The sequence below is a fragment of the Eptesicus fuscus genome, chromosome 21 (genome assembly GCF_027574615.1).
Source record: "Eptesicus fuscus isolate TK198812 chromosome 21, DD_ASM_mEF_20220401, whole genome shotgun sequence".
Taxonomy (NCBI): Eukaryota; Metazoa; Chordata; class Mammalia; order Chiroptera; family Vespertilionidae; genus Eptesicus; species Eptesicus fuscus.
The window spans coordinates 49,517,716-49,538,058 of record NC_072493.1 but is presented as its reverse complement, the minus strand read 5'-3'; the positions used below and the strand labels follow the sequence as shown (position 1 = coordinate 49,538,058).

Here is a 20,343-nt window from a genome sequence, read left to right as displayed (position 1 = left end):
CAAGTTCCCAGGCCCTAGTTGGGGCGTGTGGGGGAGGCAACCAATCATTATATCTCACATGGATGTTCCTATCGCTGCCTCTCCCCCTCCCTTCCACTCTCTAAAAATCAATGGGAAAGAGTGTCCTTGGGTGAGGATTAACAACAACAAGAAAAGTTACCATTATTATCCAGGATTCCCCGTATTGAAGCATTCTACAGCGCCTGCCTGAACATACACTCCCCACTACCTTTGAGAGAAACTTCCATCCTGAACTCCTCCTCAGAGTTACAGATGCCCGTGAACTCCTCTCTGAAGTATCTCATACCCTTAATAAACCAAAAATAAAACTCCTAACATCCCCAATAACAATTACTCTAACTACTGCGGATTTTCCCATCACAGTCGATGGTGCTTCCATACCTCTGGCTGCTAAAACCAAATTTTCAAGGCATCCTTGATTCCTACCTCTCTCTGTCAAAGTTGAAAGAAGAAAATGTAGCCCTAACCGGTCTGGCTCAGGGGATAGAGCATCGGCCTGTGGACTTAATGGTCCCAGGTTCAATTACGATCAAGAGCACATGCCTGGGTTGAGGGCTCGATCCACAGTAGGAGGTGTGCAGGAGGCAGCCAGTCAATGATTCTCTCTCATCATTGACGTTTCTGTCTCTCTCTCCCTCTTCCTTCCTCTCTGAAATCAATAAAAACGTATTTTTTTAAAAAAGTTTAGGTGGGGGCCTTGGCCAGGCAGCTCAGCTGGTTAGAGCATCATCCTGATCCCAGGTCAGGGCACATACAAGAATCATCCAATGAATGCTAAATAAGTGGAGCAGATTGATATTTTTCTCCTTCTCTCTCTCTAAATCAATCAATAAAAATTAAAAACAAAAAAAGAGAGAAGAAAATATAGGTGGGCACACCTAAAACACAGATCCAGAATCCAACTCTGTCCCACCTCCATGGCCACCATTAGGGCTCAGGTACCATCACACTCACCGTCTATGGCAGCAGCCTCTTCCTGGTCACGCCCACACTGCTCTCCATGCTGCAGCCACAGGGAGCCTGAGACCTGGGTCAGTCACCTGCCTCCACGGCTGCCAATCTCCCATGGCCCCCATCACCTGCAGACCAGACTCCCAACTTGTCACAAAGCTGCTCTAGACCTGACTCCGGTCCCACTGTCCCCAGTTCCCATGGGAAGGAAAGGACACCTGCAGTGCCTGGACTTGCTCAGCCTCCCCTCCAAGCCACTGCACATTCGGGCACCGATGCCTGGGAGGACGGCCCAGCTCTCACCCACACGCTGCCAAAAACTGAAACCACTTCCTGCCACCTTAGACCTGGACTTCAGATCCTCTGCTTGGTGCCTGTCCCAGGTCCCCAGGTCCCAGGGCTGGAAGAGGAACACGACCACCTCAGAGGTCATGATAGTGAGAGGCCCTGACATCAGCCCCACAGCCCAGCCCCCCGAGCGGCTCTGCACCTGCAGGAACCTGTGGAACTGAAGGTCTGTGGAGGGCCCGGCACCCACCGCCAGGACCCAGGGCTCAGGCTGCTCAGGGCCCTGGCCCAGCCCCGGGCCGGGTGACCTACCTGCCAGTTCCCTTACCGCCTACAGGACTCCTCTTCCGTCCCTCACTGCTGTCCTGTCTCTGGTAGCCCGTCTCCCTCTGGGCAGTTTGGGGAAACCTTTAGGACCCTGCCTCACACTACGTCCCTCTTGTTCGCATCCCTCCAACGTTTCCAGGGCCCCAGCGTCCTGAGAATAAAAGTAAAACTCCTCAGGCTGAACTTCACCTCACCTTCTCTGATGCTTAAAAACAAAAAACAAAACCCTCACCGGAGGATATCTTTTCCGTTGATATTTAGAGAGAGTGAGAGGGAGTGGGGAGGGGGGGTACAGAAAGAGAAAAACATCCAGGCGACGGAGACGCCCATGGCCCCACCGGGACGGGGGAACCTGCGACCTTTTGGGTCTGGGGGGCCCCGACGCTCTAACCACTGGACGAACCGGCCAGGGCTTCTTGGATGCTCTTTAAATGTTTCACTCACGGAGGAGGAGGAGGAGGAGGAGGAGGGAGGGAGGGGGAGCAGGAGGCATGGATTGGTGGCCACACGGATGTACGCGTTGGCTGCGTTCTGTGCGGCTGACCGGACCTCGCAGCCGTGGTGTCCCCGGGGCCGCTGCCCCGTGCGCTCGCCGCCAGGGTCTCCGTGGCCTCCGTTCCCCGAACCCTCCCGGCTCGGCGGACCCCCCGCCAGTCACCCGGCTACCCCGTCACAGCGGGTGTCCCAGGGGCTCACCCAGGAGCGCCTCAGCCCTGGACACCGGGGCCCGGGCCGCGGGAGGGGACGGGCGCCCCCGCGCGGGCTGCACTCACCTCAGCCGGGCGCCTCGGCGCGGACGCCGCCATCGGACTCTGTGGGCGAGCGGACTCCGCGAAGCCCCGAGGCTCCATCCGGGAGAGTGACCCCCCCCTACCCCCGTCCCTCCCGCCCCGCCCCGGGCCCGCCCCTGCACAGCGGGGAACCCCCACTCCCTCCGCGCCTCAGCGGGGGCCTCCGCGCCCCACGGACACTCGGACCCGGCGAACGGGCTGGAGATCAAAACAACCGCCCGGAGGAGGCTGGCGGAAGTCCCGCCCTCACCCTCTGTGCGCGCCCCAAGACGCCCCTGTTCTAGTCGCTCATTGGCTCAACTCTGCTACCCTTGGGCGCGTTGCACCCTGGGTATTGTAGTTCCCTCAGCCGCCCAGCGGGGGCGGTAGAGTCTCAGTCCTGGGCTTTTAAAAAGGTGTTCGGCCACCGCGGGTGGTGCCGGGAGATGACGACTTCAGTTTCCAGCGGCGGTTCCCACGTTTCTGGAGTTTTGTCTGCAACTGGCCACTGGTTTGGAGACATTTCAGACTCCGTGAGGCTCACTCCGTGAGGCTCAGACTGTGTCCTGAGGCGAAAACTAGGACTTGTTATTCCCAACGGTCACAGAGCCAAATGGCCGCAGGTTCTGATCCGGCCACAACAGGCATCCACCCCTCCTGGGATGTGTTCATTACCTTCTGCCCATTCAGATGCATGGGGTCAGAAGCTCAAGTGGACTTTGTATGGTCAGTCAGGAGCAGAAATAAAATGCGGGGGGGGGGGGCGGCTATTAGGATAAGAAATGTGAATTATGCTCTGTTAGCCGTGATTGTCCTGTCCTGATCACAGGCGCACTCTAACGTGGCTGGAAGTTGCAGGCGGACCTGAGACTCACCTGGAAATGTGGCCCCTCCTCTCCATCCGGGAGCTGCCTGTTGTGATGGGAAGATGGACAGCCTCGCTGCAGAAACCAGAGGCGCCAGCCCTTCGCAACCCCCCAGCAGGCATTGCGTGTAAACTGTAACCATTATACCCATCATGCATACCCCTCCTTAGTCCTTTTGCCTACTTCCCCGTTTAATCTTTGTCCTTCTACCCAATATAAGCAGCCGGCTTACGGAGGGGCGGGGATGCAGAGCTCATATTGTAACCGGCCAACCAAGTGGTCCGGGCTTCCTGTCACCACTTCAGCCAATTCAGCAGAGACAGGGCTGAGTCACATAGGAGCACTTATTCCACTCCTGCTGGCAGTATGGGGGAACAACACGTCATCCACAAAAATCTGCTCGGCACCCCACCGTAAGCCAACTGCTTATATTGGGTGGAAGGACAAGATTACGTGGGGAAGGAGGAATTCCAGATCTGGGGCAGTGGGCACGGGACATCACAAGTCACAAGTGACTCGGACTGGAGGGGATGGGGTAGTTACAGAGAGCGGGCGCCTCCTGGAGCCCCGGGACCAGATTACAGGTAAGGGGCTGGGGTGGGAAAGAGCAGGTGCCTCCAGGACTAGGACCACGAGGCTGTCCATCTTTCCATAATGACGGGCAGGTCTGGGAAGGAGGACAGACCGCATTCCGATGGGAGCTCCCATGCGCCAGGGCGGACAGCTGCCAGCCAGGTTGGCATGTGCTTTCTCTAATCCGGACAGAACCGTCATGGTTAACAGAGCAGGATCCCTATAGCTTATCCTTGTAGGTGGTCCCCAACCTATTCCGTTTCTGCCCCTAACAATACAGGATTCCACCCTGTGGCTGCTGAATTGGCTCAAGTGGGGAGAGGCAGCCCGGGCCCATTGGTTGTCCGGTTCCAAGTGGAAAGATTTAGTCTGCTTGTATGTTGGAGGACAGGAAGCCATCTTTGCCTCTGGGTCCCCTAAAAATATGTCTCCTGCAAGTACCCCCGGTGAAGGTGTCCAATCTATAGAACAACGTTGCTTACCCACTTTTTCCTACTCACTATTTTAATATATATTCTACTTTTATTGGCAATCTGACATATTTCTCAAATGAAGAGGAACTCATCTCTGAGTTTGGGTGCGAGCTAGTGGCTCTAGCGCTCTCAGGCAGAGCACATGGACACAGTGGGCATCCCAGCACCGTCCTCTCAGCTCGTCTCCCGGGGAGAGGAGGGTCATTTCTCTGGTGACTGCTGGGGCTCTTGTGCATGAGGAACTGGTAAGGCAGAACAAGAAAAGTGAAAGACCATGAACTGAAAGCCGTGAGTAATCGTTATGTAGCCAGGGCCCGCTTGGTTCAATGGTTACGGTGCCAGCCGGTGCACGGGAGGGTTGCAGGTTTGATCCCTGGTCTTGCATGCAGGAGGCAACCAATCGATGTGACACTCTATCTTTCCAACCCCTCCACCCTTCCATTCTCTTTCAAAAAATAAATGGAGCCCTAGCTGGCTTGGCTCAGCGGATAGAGCGTCGGCCTGCAGACTGAAAGGTCCCAGGTTCCATTCCAGTCAAGGGCACATGCCGGGGTTGCAGGACCAATCCCCAGTAGGGGGCGAGCAAGAGGCAGCCGATCAATTCGCTCTCATCATTGATGTTTCTATCTCTTTCCCTTCCTTTCGGAAATCAATAAAAATATTTTAAAAATAAAAATATGGAAAAAGCATCCTCTAGTTATTCAAAGACAGCAGCAGAATCACCTCTGAGGAAGCAGCAGAGGAGAGGGAGAAAGAGAAGCTACTGAGCTTTGTTCTTAGGGGACAGTGAAGTCCGAGTTAAGCTGAGCCCAATCTTCACATTGTGATTTCATCTGTAATGCTTTCTCACTGAAGTGTTTTTAAAAATATATATTTTTATTGATTTCAGAGAGGAAGGGAGAGAGAGAGAGAGAGAGAGAGAGAGAGAAATATCAATGTTGAAAGAGAATCATTGATCGGCTGCCTCCTGTACACCCCCTACTGGGGATTGAGCCACAACATATGCATGTGCCCTTAAATAAATAAAAAATTATTAACCATTGCATGTGCCCTTAAATAAATAAATAAAATTATTAACAATTGCAACACAGAATAGTAGAATTGTGACTATCTGACTGAATGACTTGCATACAATAGAAATCAATTAGAAAACAAAAAAAATAAATAAAAAGGCAAGAAGTTTGAGCAGAATTTCCAAAAATCACAAGATTTTTAGCCCTAGAAGACTTGTTTCACATTGGTGATTATGAAATTGTTATTTAAAACTTCAGGGCAGTTGGGAGGAACCAGGCCTGCAAGGGAGGGCAGTTGGGGGAGATCAAGCCTGCAAGGGAGAACAGTTAGGGGCCCTCACTGGTTTGGCACAGTGGATAGAGTGTTGGCCTGAGGACTGAAGGGTCCCGGTTTCGATTCTGGTCAAGGGCATGTACATCAATTGCAGGCTCCTCGCCGGCACGGGCCCTGGTCGGGGCGTGTGCAGGAGGCAACCAATCGATGTGTTTCTCTCACATGGATATTTTTCTATCTTTTCCCTCTCTCTAAAAGTCAATGGAAAAATATCCTCAGGTGAGGATTTTAAATAATAATATTTAAAATAAATGTAGGTACTCTGCCAAAAGCAGCCAATCGATGTGTCTCACACACAAAGGTGTTTCTCTTCCTGCCTTCCACATCTTTGGGTGAGGATGAACAAAATATATATGACCGCTGATGGCGCACTACTGATCATTCCACAAGAGGAACTCTTGACAAATAATATCTTACTTCTCCAAATAAAAAGTGTATTCTCTTCAAGGGAAAATAAATTAACAGGTATATTATTTTTATTCTTTGTGATGAATAAAAATATTTTCCTCCATTGCTTCTTTTCTCAATGTTGAGATTATGACTTTGTGTGGGTGTAATTTTAATCTTTTTTTTCACTTTCATTGAGACATAATTGACAAACCTGTAAGATATTTATAATATAATAGAGACCTGGTGCACGGGAGGGGGTGTCCCTCAGCCCGGCCTGCACCCTCTCCAATCTGGGACCCCTCGGGGGATGTCCAACTACCAGTCCTACAGGGATCAGGCCTAAATCGGCAGTTGGACATCCTTCTTGCAATCCAGGCCCGCTAGCTCCTAACTGCTAGCCTGCCTGCCTGCCTGATTGCCCCTAACTGCTAGCCTGCCCGCTGGCCTGATTCCCCTAACTGTTCCCCTGCAAGCCTGATTGCCCCCTATCTGCTCCGCTGCTGGCCTGATTGCCCCTAACTGCCCTCCCCTACCGACCTGATCGCCCCTAACCACCTCTGCCTTGGCCCCTGCCACTGTAGCTTTGTCCAGAAGGATGTCTGGTCTAATTAGCCTATTGCCCTTTTATTAGTATAGATATGCTGTGTTTTGATACACATATACATTATAAAAGGAAGATTAAAACTTTTGATTTGGGGGTTTTGGCTTCTTGGCAGGTTAAGCCTATCTAATAAAAAAGTAATATGCAAATTAACCATCACTCTGTTACACCCACCAGCCAACCAGGAGCAAGTATGCAAATTAACCCAACCAAGATGGCTGCGACCATGGAGAGAGCAGGAGGGAGGCTTGGGTTTCCCCGGCGATGGAGGAAGCCAAGCTTTTGGCACACCATGGCCAGCTCAGGCCTCCGCTTAAGGCTACAAAGTTTCGATTTTAGAAGATAAATAAATCCCAACAAAATGGCGGCTGCCACGGAGTTGGAGAGAGCAGGCTAGGGTTGCCCCCGGCGATGAAGCCAAGCTTCTGCAGTCCTGGCCAGCTTTGGCCTCCGCTTAAGGCTACAAAGTTTCAATTATAGAAGATAAATAAATCCCAACAGAAATGGCTGCTGCCACGGAACGAGCAGAAGGCTTGGCTCTGCTCCAGGCCACAAAGTTTCAGTTGTAGAGGATAAATAAATCCCAGATACCAGGGCCTCTGCTTGGGTCGCTGGGGGGCGTGGCTGGCCTGAAAACCACCACAGGCCCCTTGCCCAGGCCGCCCCACGCCTCAAGGGAACCCGCACCCTGATCAGGGACATCCTTCAGGGCAAACCAGCTGGCCCTCACCCATGTATCAGGCCTCTATCCTATCTAATAAAAGAGTAATATGCAGATTTACCATTACTCCAACACACAAGATGGCTGCCCCCATGTGGTCAAAGATCCTGCCCCCATGTGGACACAAGATGGCCAGCAGGGGAGGGCAGTTGGGAGGAACCAGGCCTGCAAGGGAGGGCAGTTGGGGGAGATTAAGCCTGCAAGGGAGAGCAGTTAGGGGTGACCAGGCCTGCAGGCGAGGGCTGTTAGGTCAATCAGGCTGGCAGGGGAGCAGTTAGATATCAATCAGGTTGGCAGAAGAGTTGTTAGGGGGTGATCAGGCTGGCAGGCAGAAGCGGTTAGGGGCAATCAGGAAGGCAGGCAGGTGAGCAGTTGGGAGCCAGCAGTCCTGATTGTGAGAGGGATGTCCGACTGCCCATTTAGGCCCAATCCCAGTAGGATCGGGCCTAAACGGGCAGTCGGACATCCCTCGAGGGGTCCCAGATTGGAGAGGGTGCAGGCTGGGCTGAGGGACAAGCCCCCCGCCCTGTGCACGAATTTCGTGCACCAGGCCTCTAGTAATTTTATAAAAAGACTGAAAGAAAGTGGAATTCATGAACTGCTAAAGTTGCAACTATGAAAGGCCAATGTTCTATTTATCTGGCAAACTTAGAAGGGTCTCATTAGAAGTCAGAGGAGTAGGAAGTATAGTTTTTACACATGTCTGTTTTGTAGACATTTGGATTATTCAGGGACAACTCGAGATTTTATATTACACAAGAAATATTGAACCAACTATATAAAACATTAACACTTTAATAAGCCATCTTTCAGTGAGCACAGAGGTGAGTGCTACACATAGGTCAATAGACTTAAACACACACCATCTAATAAAAGCCACACAAGTAACGCTTGTCGGCTGGTTTGGGTCCATTCTCTAGTCGGAGTGAAAGGAATGAGGATGCTGTCAAGCAGAAATAACAGAGGGCCCTGGCCAGTGTTGTTCAGTGGACAGAGCATCGGCCTGTGAACTGAAGGGTCCTGGGTTCAATCCCAGTCAAGGGCACATGCCCCAGTTGCAGGCTCGATCCCCAGTAGGGGGTGTGCAGGAGGCAGCCGATACAAGATTCTCTCTCATCACTGATGTTTCTATCTCCCTCCTCCTTCCTCTTTGAAATCTTTAGCCACAAAAATTGACATCAATCCGGTATTAGCCCTGGGCAGCTTAGAGAGTGCAATGCAGCTCATTAAAGGCGCACTAGTGCCCAGCCAGTGTCTCAGTGGTTAAGCATTGACCTGTGCACCAGGTAGAAATCTGACCTCGGAGGTCAGGGCACATGCCCAGGTGGCTGGCTGGATCCCCTGAAACTGTTGAGAAATCCAACACATTGTATGTTCCACTAAAAAATGTTTAAATTCAGATGAAGAGTTCTCAAAGTTTCCTCCAGTGTTGCTCCACTGAGTGAGGAAATATAACATCCTCAGCACATTTAAGGATTTTCTCCACTCTGAGCCCTCTGGTGTTTAAAGAGGTGGGATTTGCAGCAAAAATATCTCCCACATACACTACACTCATAAGGTCTTTTCTCCAGTGTGAACTCCCTGGTGTTGAGGGAAGCCCGACCTCTAGTTAAAACATTTGCCACACTCAGCATTTTCTGCCAAATGAACTCGGTAGTGTCAAACAAGGCAGGGGTGTTCTCTAAAGAATTTCCCACATTCACCCCCTTCATATGGCCTTTCCCCAGTACGAATGCTCTGGTGAAGAGCGAGGTCAGATTTCCACCTAAAACCTTTCCCACAAACACTGCACATATGCAGCTGCTCTGCAGTGTGTACTCTCTGGTGTTCAATGAGTCTAGTGCTTCGGATGAAGGACTTATTACAAAATTGACACTCAAGGCTTTTCTCTAGTGTGAACTCTCAGATGCCTAATGAAGTGACATTTGTAGCTAAAAGATTTCCCACATTCACTACACTGATAAGGCCTTTCTGTAGAGTGCACACTCAGGTGTTGAAGGAAGCTGGAGGTACTGCTGAAAGACTTCACACACTTGCCACACTCATAAGGCTTCTCTTCAGAATGAACGCGGAGGTGTTGAATAAGGTGGGAGTGTTGTCTGAATGGTTTTCTACACGTACTACACTCGTACGGCTTTTCTCCAGTGTGAACTCTCTGGTGATTAATGAGGATACATTTGTTGCTAAAGCATCTCCCACAATCACTACACTCATACGGCTTTTCTCCAGTATGAACTCTCTGGTGTTGAGTGAGGGCAGAGCGTTGGTGGAAGGACTTCCCACAATCACTACACTCGTAAGGTTTTTCTCCAGTGTGAACCCTCTGGTGTTTAACGAGGTTAGAGCTTTGGCTGAAAGAGTTCCCACAGTGACTACACTCGTATGGCTTTTCTCCAGTGTGAACTCTCTGGTGTTTAATGAGGGCAGAGCTTTCTCTAAAGTACTTCCCACAATCACTACACTCATATGGCTTTTCTCCAGTGTGAACTCTCTGGTGTCTAAGGAGGTCAGATTTGCAGCTAAAATATTTCCCACATTCACTACACCCATAAGGTATTTTTCTACTGTGTTGAAGGAAGCTGGAGGTATCGCTGAAGGACTTCCCAGATTCACCCCATTCATACGGCTCTGCTTCAGAATGAACGCGAAGGTGCTGAATAAGGTGGGAGCGTCGTCTGAACGATTTGCTACACTTACTGCACTCATATGGCTTTTCTCCAGTGTGGATTTTCTGGTGATTAACGAGGATACATTTGTAGGTAAAGCATCTCCCACAATCACTACACTCATATGGCTTTTCACCAGTGTGAATTTTCTGGTGTTTAAAAAGGGCAGAGCTTTGGCTAAAGGACTTCCCACAATCCCTACACTCATAAGGCTTTTCTCCAGTGTGAATTCTCTGGTGTATGAGGAGGTAACATTTGAAGCGAAAAGACTTCCTACATTCACCGCACTCAAAAGCATTTTTTCCAGAGTGAAGTCTTTGGTGTTGAATAAGGTTCGTGCGCTGTCTAAAGCATTTCCCACAAGTACTGCACTCATACGGCTCCTCTTCAGTGCGCTCTGTCTGGTGTTCAGGGAGGTCAGAGTTGTTGCTGAAGGACTTCCCATAACCCCTACACTCCTGAGACTTTTCTTCGGTGTGAACCCTTCTGTGCTGAAGGTTAAAGATGTGTCTAAAGGCTTTTTGACACTGGCTGCTCTCGTGAAGCCCTCTTCTAGAACAGTCGCTTTGACGTTGAACAAGGTTCTGGTGTGGGCTGGCAGCTTTTTCACATTCACCTGAATGGAGACGATTTTCTCCACTGGGAAAGGCCTGCCCGCTCTCACTACCATCGTGTGGCTCTTCAGTATCACAAGGGGCCTGGTGCTGATGAAGGCCTGAGGTGGCCGGGAAGCCCTCCCCAACCTTCCCACGGGCGGAAGGTGGCCCTGATACGCAGAAGCTGCACCGGGTCACACGCGAGGGCCTGTCCACGGCCTCTTCCCAGGGCTCCTCGGCACCGGCTTCCCTCTGCTGCCGGTGAGGGTTTGCAGGGAAACAGCAGCCTCTCACACGTGCTTCACTGGAGAAGGCTCTCTGCTCAAGGTTGGCTGCTTGGCACTCAGTCAGGCGCAGAACAGCTTTCAAGGCTGGGACACAGCGCTCACAGGGGCGGGTCCTCTGGGCTGCTGGAGCCGTCTCAGACGCCCTGACCTGTGACTGTCCTTCTACAGACACACTCTGCTCAGAAGGGGTCTCGCCATCTTCCGTCTTATGCCCACAACCTGAAAGCAGACAAGTGCTGGAAATGGTTGTGGACTTTGGTCTGAGGGGCAAGTCCCACTGCAAGATGTTAGACGTAACACGCTGGTTCCATGGGACAGTCTAAAAGTAAGGGCCCTGCCCGACCTACATGGCTCAGTGGCTGAGCACTGACCTATGAACCAGGAATAGTTCAATTGCTGGTTGTGGGCTCAGTCCCCAGAGGGGGGAGTGCAGGAGGCAGCCCGTCAGTGATTCTCTCATTGTTTATATCTCCCTCTCCCTCTCCCTTCCTCTCTGAAATCAATAAATATATATTTTTAAAAAACCAAAAGGCCTAGAAACAGGTTGAAAAAGAGGCTACTGTGCAGTACTGGTCCTCTGAAGATCCCAAAATTGGGTAGATCTCACCCGAAAAGGAATACAAAGACGGCCTGCACCACGTGGAACAAGAGCGGGCTCTCCAACTCCTTCTCCTAACAGCGCTCAGCAGAGTTTGTCTGTTGGTGACCTGGACAAGCTGTGTAAACGGTTGATTATGTCCCTTTCCCAATAAAATTCAATAAATAAGTAGCTGGTATTTGAAGACTCCTTAAGGATGTATGCAAAACTCCTAACACATGCTTAAGTCATGGGTGAAGAGCAGTGCAGAAGAACAGGTGGCGCCAGGAGGCCACAAACATGAAGGAAGCCTGAAGCCCTGAAGTCACAGATGAATGAGCAGTCAGAGAAAAGGGTCAAGTATAGGGAAGGAAAGGCAGAAATGAGGTGTGGCCAATGGAACTTGCACCAAAACACTATTGGACACGGGGGTGAGGGTGCTGTTCTTGGTATGATCTGAACATGGCCCTTATGACATGCTCAACCAGGCCTCTGAGACGTGATTACATGTCTACCCTGTGAAAAAACCAGGGAACTCCCTGCACCGCTACTGTATGACTACTCGGAACCCAAATGATCCGAATTTTAATGAAAGATGACAGAGGTTGTAGGGAGTGGTTATAGGGTTAAACCTCAGACTGACCTTTTGGCAAAGCCACAAACAAGTCCCAGCTTAGAGGGCACAGCCCTCTTAGCATAATTAAACTTGATCTTGTGACGCCCCCTAGATCCTTCCTGGGTAGCTAATGGGCTGTGGGAGGGGCAGCAAGTGCTGCCAAAACAAGTGAAACTCACAAGAACATTGTAACTATGGTGACCACTACCTTGTTTACCTCTGGTTATAAAATAAAGGCTCAGCTTGCCGTCTGGATCTGTTCTGTGGCCTCAGCCAGGCACAGAAGATCCACCTAGACCCAGCTTATTCTCTTGTCTGTCTTTTCTTCATCCTTCGCCGGCCCCCCTCAGGCTCACCGAACCCTTGGCTGTGCTGGCGCGGCACAAGAGGTGAGCAGCACCACAGGCCGAGAGCAGCTTGGCACACACGAGCATTCAGGGAATTCCTTGTTCAGGGCATGCCACCAAGCTCAGCACTGGCAGTCCCAGCATGTATGACAAGAAAGTGGGTTTAGATGAGCAGAGCCCATGATCTAGCTATGAGACACACAAAGATACATGTGGAATGAAAAAGAGAAGGCAGAACCTCACCTCAGGAGACTGGGAGAATGTGAAGCTCTTACCTACGGATGCCACGAGTGCAAACACTTCCAGCATCACCTCGCAGTACAGAAGTCTCTGAGCCTCATCCAGGAGCCCCCACTCCTCCTGGGAGAAGGCAATGGCCACGTCCTCAAAGTCCATGTCCTGTTGTAACGGAGACAGTTTACTCCAGTCACCTGGTCTCCTAGGGTTCCAAGTTCGTCATAAGCCCCACCCTCCACATCCATCTGCTCCCTCCACTCCCCACGTCACATAAGAGTCCAGGTCTTGGTACCATCGGAGTCGCGCTCTGCTTATAGTCATTGATTCTGTGTCTTCCCTCAACAGCAATGGGCGGATGGATGATACCTGAGCTCTGGGCCTGGCATGTCGGCCAAAATGCCTCTTATCATGTGAATACAGTGGGTGTCACAAACACTGCTTAGAGAGAGAAGCTGGCCATAGAGACGGTGTGAGTGATTTGATACTGGTCTTGTCAGGCAATAACCCAGTGGTCTCCCCGTCCCTCCAAGACACAAAAAACATGGCACCATCCTTCACCTTAAAATCCCAATCCCAGGGCCCCGAGGCTGTCGGTTTGCACTGTCCTCTACAAATAATTCTTTACACACACACACACACACACACACACACACACACACACACCGAGTGGCCAGATGATGATCTCTGAATGCATAATAATCTGGGCACTCAGTGTCTATCCTATAGAATAAAAGGCTAATATGCAAATTTCCCCCTTGAACAGGAGTTGGACCAGCAGGCAGGCTGGCCAACCGCCCATGTCCCCTCCCCCGGCCAGGCTGGCCAGACCCCACCCATGCACGAATTCATGCACCGGACCTCTAATATACATATACATATACATACACACACACACACACACACACACACACACACACACACACACACTGAGTGGCCAGATTATGCCTTCAGAGATCATAATAATCTGGCCACTCAGTATATATATTTTTATTGATTTCGGAGAGGAAGGGAGAGGGAGAGAGAGACAGAAACATCCATGATGAGAGAGAATCACGGATCGGCTCCCTCCTGCACGCCCCACACTGGGGATGAGCCCGCAACCTGCACATATGCCCCTACCGGAAATCGAACCGTGACCTCCTGGTTCATAGGTTGACACTTAACCGTTGAGCCACGCTGGCCAGGTTGCAAGTAATTCTTTGAATCACACCTCTCTCACACAACAACATTCAGAGGTAACACAAACATCCCATGACAAGGACAACTTGTTTTCTGGTCATCTCCCAGGATTCTAATTTTACCACCGCCCTTACTTACCCCTGCTTAGCACTCCCCCCTCCCCCACGCCCGTGGAGATTTTCAAGCCCAGGTGGCACTCACATCTGCCGTCCCATTGAGGTCCTACTGATCAGTGTATCCGCCCTCAGCAGCGATGGGCAGGCGGGCAGATAAATGGCACGTCAGCTCTCGAACCTGGCATGTAGGACCACAACAGCAGCCCCCCCCCCTTTTTTTATTGTATTATTATGAGGCTTTTGTAAAATTTTTAATGCAGTCTTGATAACCTTTTATTTTTACACAGAAATATGACTGCTTTGGATTCATCGCACGTTTAGCAATTTTACTATGAGATGAACCATCAATAAAAGTTTTTGTTAATACTTCAGAAACAGTTTTTGTCCAGTACAATTAAGGTTTTATTTTTGAATATTCATTTATTTCAATTAGCTAATTTACATTAGTCTGAAATAAGGTTAATTTATTTACTAACTTTAACTTTGTCTTAGGTTATGAACAGTAAATGACATTAAGTTTCTGCAATTAATCTTTAACTTTACATAAAAATGTATCAGGGAGGCAAAAACACAAATTATTTACTTTAGTTTAAGAGGCCAAATATATAGACTTTTAATTACAGTTCTTCAGATGTTTGAAGGAAACTTCTCTTTATTTCCTTCCAAAATAATTTTCAGGCTACAGAGAGTTTCGTTTAAAAATCTCTCTCTTTCTTTACAGCAATAATCAACAGCCCCCTTCTCAGGTAACTCTCGGCCTGTCTATACTGTTTCCGCCAGACCCGGCCTCACCCTTCATTCTCTCTGATGTCACTGCCAGGGCCCTGTGGCCATGACGTCACGCTCTCTCTGCACGTGCACGTGGCTCTTCCGACCGCTCCTCTCTCCCGCCTGCACGCCATGGCCCCTGCCTGCTCTTGCCCGGCACCACGGACATCTCCGTGGCCCTCTCCACGTTCCCCAGCGGGTGTGGACCAGACACTGCCTGGCAGATTCCGACAGGATCAAGGAGGACGCTGAGTGAGGGTCCACACGGACACAGGCAGCCTGGAGTCCCGCTCTGAAGGCCTGCCTCCCTGACTGGGCCTTGCTTCACCCTCCGCCCTCCGGCCCGGGTGCTGCCCTTGGTATCCATTCACCTCTCTGCACCTCACCCGCCGGGCAGGCCCAGCCCCGGCCGCTCTCTGCCCCGTGCCCAGTGAGTTACCCAGGAGACCACTTATGCCCATGAGCAAAACCCCCCGCCAGACTGCAACACCCCGTGGAGAAAAGCTGGTCTCGGCCAGAGAGGAGGCAGCAACTGTTCCCCCATTTCCTCTGGGGCCCGGATAGGTTCACAAAGGAGTTTAACTGTGAGAACAAGTAGTTCTGGCTATTCCGACCTCTTCCAATTAATACACCCACTGGTTTTGGAGAGCAAAAGCAACAGAGAATAACCGAACAAGGTTCGCAGGAAAGCTCCAGTAGAGAAGTCTGTTCACCTTAAGAATAATTATGGGAGCCCTGGCCGGTTTGGCTCAGTGGATAGAGCGTTGGCCTGCTTTCTGAAGGGTCCTGGGTTCGATTCCAGTCAAGGGCACATGCTCAGCTTATGGGCTCCATCCCTAGTAGGAGCTGTGCAGGAGGCAGCCAATCAATGATTCTCTCTCATCATTGATGTTTCTATCTCTCTCTCCCTCTCCCTTCCTCGCTGAAAGCAAAATATATATATTTATATATGTGTATATATGTATATATATACATATATATATATAACCATAATTTTAAAAATTAAAGAATTATGGGAAACTAAAATGGGATTTTGAAAGAAAAACAAAACAGAAGCATGAGAACTATGACAAGGTGTTTCCCCTTCTCTTTATTAATAGTTTAGGAAAAATTAAAATTACCATAAAAAGGGGGAAATGACCAAGGACCTTGAAATAACACAGCTATTTTATCTGTTCTTAACCACACCTAACTAAGCTGGAGTAAAGCTTGCCTAACCAACCAATATCTGTTTTTTTAAATCAGAACCTGTCCCCTTTATACTGGGAATGTTATGGGGCAATTTAAATGTATTTTTGCTAGTCAAATCTGGCCCAATTCACCTGAGAGGGCAAGATGTTTTAATTTTTTTTTTAACCAATGATGCTCACACATCCTTTCTCCAGAGGGGTGAAATGTATTTAGAAATACGGTAATCAGATGCTGAACCAACTGGGGAAATAAGAACCTTCAAGTGCCTTTCACACCTGGTTGGTGGGGCTCAGCTCGCTGAGCGTCATCACACGTACCGGGAGGATGGTTTCATTCCTAGTCAGGGCACACGTCTAGGTTGCGGGCTCCATCCCCAGCAGAATCTTAAGACGGAACATTCCTTACAAGACATTCAATGCCAGCCCTAACCGGTGTGGCTCAGTGGATAAAGCGTAGGCCTGTGGACTCAAGGGTCCCAGGTTCAATTCCGGTCAAGGGCAGGTACCTTGGTTACAGGCACATCCCCAGTGGGGGGTGTGCAGGAGGCAGCTGATAGATGTTTCTAACTCTCTCTTCCTCTCTAAAAAATCAATAAAATATATATTTTTAAAAGACATTCAGTGCCACTTGAGGTCTTTCCAGTCACCAATATCCTTAATGCACCACCTGGAACCAGGCCCAATACACAAAATTACTTTTAAAAGGGGGCTTTTAATTCCAAGTACAAGTTCCCATAATTCTCCTATCCTTCCATTAAAGAAGATCAATGAGAAAGAATGGAGATTTGTACAGAATCTCATCACTATAGTTATTCCCAAGTACCCTATGGTTCCAAATCCACATAACCTATTATCAGCTCTTCCTGTGAATTGCTAATATTTTTCAGTGGTGGATTTAGGTAGTGCCTTTTCCAGCATTTCTGTAAAAAAAGACAGAAATACCTCTTTGCTTTCACCTGGGAAGATCACAAGTGTACTTGAACAGTAATGCCCCAGGTATATGAGGCAAGTCCCACCTATTTTCTTAGGTACTAAATGATTTCAATTTTTTTCTAGAACTTTCACAAGATTTCACTCTAATTCAATATGTAAATAATTTGCTCTTAGACTCTAAGACAGTGGTTGGAAAACCGAGGGTCTCGAGCCACATGCTGCTATTTGGCCCCTGGAGTTTTTAGCAAAGGCCAGCTTAGGAGGACCCTAATTAAGTTAATAACAATGTACCTACCTATATAGTTTAAGTTTAAAAAATATGGCTCTCAAAAGAAATTTCAATCGTTGTCCTATTGATATTTGGCTCTGTTGACTAATGAGGTTGCCGACCACTGCTCTAAGGCATTACTGAACTCCCAAAAGGACACCTTTTACCTATTACAACAGCTAGCTATAAAAGGACATAAGGTCTCAAAAGATAAGCTTCTGCCCTAACCGGTGTGGCTCAGTGGGTAGAGCATCGGCCTACGGACTCAAAGGTCCCAGGTTCGGTTCCGGTCAAGGGCATGTACCTTGGTTTTGGGCACATCCCCAGTAGAGGGTGTGCAGGAGGCAGCTGATGGATGTTTCTCTCTCATCGATGTTTCTAACTCTCTATCCCTCTCCTTTCCTCTCTGTAAGAAAATTAATAAATATATATTTAAAAAAAGAGATAAGCTTCGATTTTCCTTAAGTCAAGTAGAATACCTTAACCACCTTACATCTAAAAATAATAATCCTAAACGACTCACAGGAATCCTACCTTTTCCTCTTCCATAAACAAGCAAGCAGCTTGGAGGACTACTGGGTTGGACTGGATATTGTCACAAATAGGTTCAAATTTTTCATTAAATGCCCCGTCTCTATATGTCCCATTAAAATCAAATTGAGCTAGCCCTAACCAGTCTGGCTCAGTGGATATAGCGTCAGTCTGTGGACTGAAGGGTCCTGGGTTTGATTCCGGTCAAGGGCATGAACCTTGGTTGTGGGCACATCCCCAGTGGGGGGGAATGGGGGGGGGTGCAGGAGGCAGCTGATCGAAAACTTTTTTTTATTATTGACTTCAGAGAGGAAGGAAGAGGGAGGGAGAGAGAGAAACATCAATGATGAGAGAGAATCATGGATCGGATGCCTCCGGTACGCCCCGCACTGGGGATCGAGCCCACAACCAGGCCTGTGTCCTTGACCGGAATCGATCCGGGGACCCTTCAGTCCGCAGGCCGACGCTCTATTCACTGAGCCACACTGGTTATTAGGGCAATAAAAAAGTGTTTTAAAAAGTCAATAAAATATACTTTTTTTTTAAAAAGAGAAATGTCTGGGTACCTTGTCACTTCCCTTTCTCTGGACGCCTGGGGCACAGCCTAGGGCGCGGGGCGCCAGGGCAGACCAGAGTCCCTCCTATTTCATTACCATCGTGTGACTGTCCCTGCGCCCATCGTGTTCCTCTTCTCCCAGTCCCGGGGGTCCCCCCTCCCCCGCTTGGCCGGCTGCCGCCTCTCCGGTCCATGGTCCAGGCCCCGTGGGGGCCATCACCCCCTCCCTCCCTCCTCTGACCGCGACCTGTGAACACGGAGGGGGCCCCGTTCTCCGGAGCTTCACCCCAACCCCCGAGGTCCTGCTCCCGGCGCGTGTCCCCAGTTTGGCTCCCACAAACCCGCACAATTCTTCACAGGTTTCCGTGGGTTTTACGTTAAAATGGAGAGCGCCCCGCGCCCAACCTCCCTCGCCTGCTCCGCTGCTTTCAGACGCAGAACTGGGCCTCAGTTTCCCGAGTCCTCCCGCCTCCGCCCCCCTGCGCAGCTCCCCCGGCGGCCCCTCAGCTCCACCCCCGCCCCCTCACACCGGGGGTCACACCGGGGTCAGCCCCGAGCGCCCAGCGGTCCTGCGCGGGGCCTGGGCCGCAGGAGGAACGGCGCCCGCCCCGGGCAGCGGGGTTGGGGGCGGCGGGGAGGCCCGGGGGACGCGCTCACCTCCGCCGGGCGCCTCGGCGCGGCCGCCGCCATCGGACTCTGCGGGCGGAGCGGGGCCTGCGAGGCCCCCGAACCCGGACGGTGGCGGCGGCACGAGCCCGGGACCCGCCTCGCACAGCGGGGACGACCCGCCGGCGCTCCCTCCGTCAGGACCTGGCGCGCTAATTCGTGGAATCCGCCAAACAGGCCCAGCTGACAGCCCAGAGGGGGACGCCGGAAGTCCCGCCCTAAGCTCATGTTCATCATTGAAACGCCGCGTTTCCTGGACTCTCATTGGCTCAATCCGCCTTTGTTGGACGCGTGGCCTTCTGGGCAATGTAGTTTCTCCAGCCGAAGCGGTGCGTTACTACCGGCGTTAGGAATCGCAGAGAATAAGGTTTGCTGTAGTTCAGAGGTAAATCCTGAGACTAGTGAGCATGAGGTCACTGGTTTGATCCCTGGACAGAGCACATATCTGTGTTGTGGCTTCCTTGCTGGCTGCTTCACAATGTCTCCTTTGTTTTTTTGGGTTTTTTTTTTTTTTTTTGATCCACGATGTTTCTCTATCCCCCTCCCTTGCCCTCTCTCAAAAAAAAAAATCGATAAAATATAATAAAAGTAATAAGGTGTGGCCTAGACTCTGGCTGAGTAGGTCAATCTGTTAGAGGGTCTTCTCCTCAAGCCAAGGTTGGGGGTTGGGCCCCTGGTCATGACTGAAATGACACCTTTAGGTTTGGGGGAGGTTGGCAGGTTTGTGGGTAGTGTTGTATGTAATACTGATATTCCTCCAGAGAGGTCCTTAATGTTAGCTCTTTTCTGAAATTTTTTAAATATAGTTTTATTGATTTCAGAGAGGAAAACATCAATGATGAGAATGAATCATAGATTGGCTGCCTCCTGCATGCCCCCTACTGAGGATCAAGCCTGCAACCCAGGCATGTGCCCTGACCTAGAATTGAACCTCCAATTTCCTGCTTCATGGGTCAACGCACAACCACTGAGCAACACGGGCTGGGCAATGTTAGCTTTTTCTAAAATGATTCACGGAGGCTCTTCTGGGCTGAATTGTATACGGATGATTCATGCACAGAAATTGTAACCCCCAGTAACTCAGAATGTGACTTTATTTGAAAACAAGGTCTATAAAAATGTAATTATATGGTCAATAGATTGGACTGGTGTCCTCACAAAAAGAGAATAAAACACACAAACACACACACACACACACACACACACAGTGTAGCACTCATGTGAGGACACAGAAGCCAGCCATCTGCAAGCCAAGGAGAGAGGCCTCAGGAAAAACCCACCCACTGACACCTTCATGTGACTTCCAGCCTGGAAATACGTCAAAATAAATTAGTTTCTGCTGTTTAAACTGCCAGCGCGATGTGCTTTGTTATAGTAGCCCAAGCAGACTGACACAGGGCCCATCATCGTCTCCGAAAAAGGGAGAATCTGCAGGGCACCCTCAAGATAAAGGGGCCGAGCTGGCGTGGCCCAGTGGATAGA

The 20,343-nt window shown here is 50.1% G+C and overlaps 1 protein-coding gene across 1 annotated transcript; it reads right to left on the bottom strand.

The window, feature by feature from the left end:
- Positions 1 to 8,103: 8,103 nt before the first annotated feature.
- Positions 8,104 to 18,922, bottom strand: LOC129147053 (zinc finger protein 883-like). The gene is made up of 3 exons (XM_054710218.1): positions 18,853 to 18,922; positions 12,693 to 12,816; positions 8,104 to 11,096 (listed from the first exon to the last, which is right to left on the bottom strand). Exons 1-3 carry the CDS (start codon positions 18,883 to 18,885, stop codon positions 9,205 to 9,207), a joined length of 2,049 nt encoding a protein of 682 aa, XP_054566193.1. The 5' UTR covers positions 18,886 to 18,922; the 3' UTR covers positions 8,104 to 9,204.
- Between the last annotated feature and the right edge of the window lie 1,421 nt (positions 18,923 to 20,343).

Bases quoted from the DNA above. Each gene is read 5' to 3' on its own strand.
- LOC129147053 (XM_054710218.1), bottom strand. From the start codon at position 18,885: ATGGCGGCGGCCGCGCCGAGGCGCCCGGCGGAG. The intron at 12,817-18,852 runs GTGAGCGCGTCC...CCGTTACAACAG, and splicing joins CGCCGAGGCGCCCGGCGGAG to GACATGGACTTTGAGGACGT. The intron at 11,097-12,692 runs GTAAGAGCTTCA...GTCTGCTTTCAG, and splicing joins TGCACTCGTGGCATCCGTAG to GTTGTGGGCATAAGACGGAA.